Source organism: Hippocampus bargibanti, linkage group LG15, assembly GCF_051943395.1.
Source record: "Hippocampus bargibanti isolate YZ-2025 linkage group LG15, ASM5194339v1, whole genome shotgun sequence".
Taxonomy (NCBI): domain Eukaryota; kingdom Metazoa; phylum Chordata; class Actinopteri; order Syngnathiformes; family Syngnathidae; genus Hippocampus; species Hippocampus bargibanti.
The window spans coordinates 9,223,370-9,228,495 of NC_142748.1; the positions used below are offsets into that span (position 1 = coordinate 9,223,370).

A 5,126-nucleotide genomic window follows, 5' to 3' on the forward strand; every position below is an offset into this window, starting at 1 on the left:
GGGATTACATGTATATTTTTTTTTTGCGATTGACCCCATTCTTCCCCACCCATCCCCCAAGCCCCCCCACGGAAAATAGAACCAGTGTGAAGCCACTCACTTGCCGCTTATTTCATTTTGCATTTCGGTGCCCGCTGACAGATGGCGAGATCTTCTCATCCACCCCCCACCCACCATCACCACCATCTCACCCAGCCCCAGGGGGCTGTCGGGGTGGCGGTAGGAGGGAGGGGGGGGGGCAGTCTCTGTGAATGCGGCCACATGTCAATCAGCGGCTCTCATGTGATGGCTCTCATGCCAATGACGTTCCAGCCATATGGGCCTGGCATCACACGGCCTCGCCACGTAAGTAACCCGTGTGCTTGCTTCCTCTCCTTGCGCGCGTCTGGGCTGCAGACAGAGGTAGGGTGGCTGCAGAAGAAGAAGAGGAAAGGGAAGGAGGGGAGGGGGGAGGAAAGGGGGAGGTAGGCGCTCAAGCAGGGACCACACGCCAGTCTCTTCTTTGCCCTGCACGACGCATGCACCGTCGACATGGTGTAAACAAAACCCATGCAGGTAGGCTCCTCTCAAATGGTTCTTTGTGTCCACCTTGATCTCATCACGCATCCTTGCGGGCATCTTTTTGGCATGTTTTTGTCCTTCGTTTTGCTTGCATCTTTGCTGAGATGTGTGTGTCTGTGTGTCCATCTGAACACTACTTAAGCGGGTAGAAGGATACGGTGGCATATGTTGCAAAGTGTTTATTTTTGGTGGGAAAGGCTAAGGGGAAAATAACAAAAAACTGATAGCATCCGATAGGAGTGTATTTTCAATTGATTTTCAATGTCTACAAGATGAGGCATTTGTTGTTTTGTTTAAAGCATAACAATAACCTAAATCCGCATTCATCCAAACAAAATGGACATTTTTTCTATCAATGCTATCTATATTGGGTGGATTTTTTAAATAAAAAATATTTACTGTTTTCTATCCAGTAGAAGGGTGGTTGAACTTGGGGCCTGTTTATTGTTTAGAACTTGAGGTGCACCTGCACGCCTTGCCACGCCCTTTACAAATGTGATTGTTTTGATGGACACTGTCAAAGTGGTGCTGGTTTGACTATTTGACACGCTGATACAACAGGTAAAATTTTAGGTCATGTGCATTCCACTCATACCTAATTCTATGACACCCTCCCCCCATTTTCATCCAATGTTGCAGATGAAGCCTATCTAATACCTGCATGAGACATCCATTTTTATGTTTTTTTACTGGACCATCATATGTTGATGGTGTACTTTGTAACATTCCACCACCCCCACACCTCATTTTTGGGTTTCCCCACGTGTTGCAGGGGTACCTAATGATGTGACACATCCATTTCCAGCCAATTTGGCTTATAATGCCAAATGTCTCCTTAATAATGTGATTTTGTTGCATTCCATGTTGTACAAGTATTATTCTAATGATGATACTCCATGCGTCCATTCCTGGCCATTTTTGGTTTTCTTATCATATTCATGATGGCCCAGTTATATACAATCAATCAATAATGTGACGCGAGACATCCAATTCCTGATATTCCCCCACCCCTCCTGCAACGTCCACCAGGGGATAGTTTTTCGTGATGCAGGTGTTCCTAAAATGTTACTAGGGACATCCATTTCCAACAACGGTCTCTTCTGATTTATGGTATTATCACATGCATGGTTGACCTGCATGGCTCATCCATTTCCATCCTTTTTAATGGTCAAGCGTGAAGAGTGAAGATGACATCATTGACAGGATATAAACACACGCGCGCGTGTGTCCCCGCCTCTTCTGTTGCAGGTGACAATGTTGAGCCGTCTCTTCAGTGAGGTTCTGCCGGACGTCCAGCGACTGGCGGCGGCGGACTGGGCCGACACACCCGGCGAAGTGGCCAAGAAGAGCGAGCACGATGGTCACCTCGGCGCAGAGGACGAGCTGGACGAGGCGCGCGGCGGCGACAGCAGCAGCCGAGCGGAGTCCGAAATGGCAGATGAGGAGGAGGACGAGGAGGATGATGAAGAGGAGGAGGGCGTCGGAGATGAAGGGCCCGGGGAGAAAGGCAGCAAAAAACGCGGTCCAAAAAAGCGCAAAACGAGCGCCGCCCGGCAGGAGCGCTCCAAGGTGCGCCGGGTTAAGGCCAACGCTCGCGAGCGCACGCGCATGCACGACTTGAACTCGGCTCTGGACAACCTGCGCAAGGTGGTGCCCTGCTACTCCAAGACGCAAAAGTTGTCCAAAATCGAGACGTTGCGCCTGGCCAAGAACTACATCCTGGCGCTGGGCGAGACCCTGCGCAACGGCAAGCGGCCGGACGTGGTTAGCTACGTGCAGATTCTGTGCAAGGGCCTCTCGCAGCCCACCACCAACCTGGTGGCAGGCTGCCTGCAGCTCAACACCCGCAACTTCCTGACAGAGCCCGACCCCGGCCGCTTCCACATGCCCGGCTCGCCCTTCTCCCTGCACCCGTACTCGTCGTCGTCATCGTCGGCGGCGGCGTACCGGTGCCGCCTCGCCAGCCCAAATTATCAAGGCCCGGGCGGGGGAGCCCACAACCTACGCGGGCACGGGTACGGCTCCGGCTTCGAGGCCGCGTACACTCCAGGCGGGGCCTCCCCGGACTACTTGAGCCCGGATTACGAGGGCCAACGAAGCCCCCCGGGGTGCCTTGGCGTCGGGGTGGGCGCGTCCGGAAAGCAACAGGATCTGGACGCTGAGCGGAATTATCACTACCCCTCTATGCCTTACTCCCGAGCCGGGCGAGGTTTGACGTTTGGCCCATCCGGAGCGCGCGGGGGTGGCGCGCACTCCGAGAACATCCCCCCCTTTCACGAAGGCCACCACGAGGGCCCCTATGAGGACATCAGCGCCTTTTTCCACAATTGACTCAATTGAATGACAATCCTCATCGCCTCCTGTAATCCGATTACATACTGTTTGTCATTGTAGGACACTGTCTAAGTGTGTGCGCGTTGTTCTGAGTGTGTGTGTGTGTGTGTGTGTGTGTGTGCGTGTGTTTGTGTGTGTGTGTGTGTGTGTGTGTGTGTGTGTGCGTGTGCTAAATGACATATGTAATCTCAACAAAATGCACAAATAAAACAAGATTTATAATTGTTTATGTGTCAATCTACATGGATATGCACACACCCTTGAATTCTGAAAAAAAAATTAAACAATAGGAGACAAATCATTTACATAGAGATCATTAAAAAATAATAGAAAATATTCAAATATGTGCTTTGTATAGAATGGTGTTGCGCACCGTCGTAAAGGCGTGATGTGCAAAAGCCACAAAAAAGTCCGAAATAAAAATACATATTTTAAAAGGATTTGCAAGAGTTCCCTCGATTTTAAAGAGCAGGGCATCCGAGTTATTAGCTGATGCCAAATCCATATTGCACAAATTTCATATCAGCGTCTTCTCCTTGCACACTTTTTTTTTCTTTTTTTTCAAGTCTTGCACGAAGGCTGCTTTTCCAGGCTGGGACAACGGCATAACTGCAATGTGTTTAAGGGCCTAGCACCTCGGATTTTTTTATATTCTATGCTGATAATAATAGTAATTATTATTATTAGAGTAGTATTATATTCTATTAATAATGATGATAACGCTGAGAGCAGGTGGATATTTTTTGGACCACTGCCTGTGGTCCCATATGTTGCCTTGCTGGTCAAGTGTGCAAAGCTCTGCAGGCACACTATCTTATTACCCCCCCTAAAAAAACAAACAACAACAAATAAAAATTGCGAACATTGATACATCATCACTTTGCTGCTGTAAAATGTGAATTTCTGCACTGCGAGACTAATAAAGGCAAATCCATGAAATCCATCCATCCATCGATATGAATTTAAAATGGCGCGGATGCAAAGTGATGTGTGTCCCTATATGAGTAATTTGAATCTTTCGTTCTTTTCCCTGGGTGAAATGTTCCAGCTTTTGAACCCAGAACATCAACAACAAAAACATTTTAGGGCGGAATGACTCAGAAAGTCATCATTTAAAGGGCTGCACGTGACAAAATCAGAAACCAGTGCACACTAAGCTGGTTTTCAAACGGCAAGTCCTCTACAAAACTGGAAAACAATTATAAATCATGACAATGACTGTCCAAAAAATATTATATTTTGTCTGTCGTTTTCGACAGTTTACCAAAAGGCCGAAATAAAAATATGAGCGACCCACGTCTGCTATTTCTTTTTGCAATTATGGAACACAAAAAGCAAGTGAAATAAAATCACCCATCACACAGAAGAAAAAAATGCACATGCATATCTATCTACATATTTGAAAAAAAAAACTGATTTAATAATTTGTAGATAAATAATCGATCAAATTTCAGCATCTATACATTGAAGTGATTTGTGAGTGTGCTGACGTCCTGCAACTCATCCTCCATGAGAATTTTGCAGGCCGATACAGGTGGCAGTAATTCGCACCAATTCCCCACCAGGACATGGCGAGCGCGTCCACCAGGCATGTTGCCCCCACCACTCTCCTGCAAGTGCTGCTACCACCCCATTCCACGCACGCCCCAACCAGGCCAAACGTCCACAAGGCCCTTTGTGGGAAGGCCTCTGTGTTGCTTTGCTAATTCCAACAACATCTGCTCATTACTGCTGCATAGCCTCCTGGAAAAAACAAACAAGAGCAAAACTGCATTTTTTTAAAGCCTTGCCATGCATGCAAAATTTTAGGATATGTAATGATATAAATATATATATTTGGAAGATTGTGTCACATAAATGGAAATTCTGTACTTCTATTTGTTTTCATCGTCCAAAATGTGATATGGATTTAATCATCATCAAATCAATTAGTTCAAGCCTATTTGTTAAAATGGATGTGTGCAAAATGCCTTAATAAATACCGTGCAGAATGTAATCAAATAACCCAGCGAACTGTTCATTTTGTGTCATGGTATATAGAGGCCCTCATTTCCATATGGACCAATGCACTGATCATATTATCATGTGATTGCATTGCAGTCATTTTGACAGTATTAGCTGAAATGATGTCCAAATTGGAGGGAAGGAAGGATGCAATGGTGCTATTTTCATATTTAAGGTTCATTCTGTGTATGAGGGGGGAAAATCAAACAATGATCATTCCTTTACTT

General features: G+C 46.5%; 1 protein-coding gene across 2 annotated transcripts; it reads left to right on the forward strand.

The window, feature by feature from the left end:
* The first annotated feature begins 243 nt into the window (after positions 1 to 243).
* On the forward strand, positions 244 to 4,851 carry LOC148887636 (neurogenic differentiation factor 2-like). 2 transcript variants are annotated; one of them, XM_089015380.1, is made up of 2 exons: positions 244 to 345; positions 1,810 to 4,851. In XM_089015380.1, exons 1-2 carry the CDS (start codon positions 262 to 264, stop codon positions 2,890 to 2,892), a joined length of 1,167 nt encoding a protein of 388 aa, XP_088871506.1. In that variant the 5' UTR covers positions 244 to 261; the 3' UTR covers positions 2,893 to 4,851. The 2 variants fall into 2 exon arrangements, with proteins under 2 accessions (XP_088871506.1, XP_088871507.1); XM_089015381.1 differs by lacking the exon at positions 244 to 345 and adding an exon at positions 398 to 555.
* Positions 4,852 to 5,126: the final 275 nt, after the last annotated feature.

Excerpts from the sequence above, each read along its gene's own strand:
- LOC148887636 (XM_089015380.1), top strand. The coding sequence starts at position 262 with ATGTCAATCAGCGGCTCTCATGTGATGGCTCTCATGCCAATGACGTTC. Across the intron at positions 346-1,809 it reads GCATCACACGGCCTCGCCAC|GTGACAATGTTGAGCCGTCT; the intron begins GTAAGTAACCCG and ends CTTCTGTTGCAG.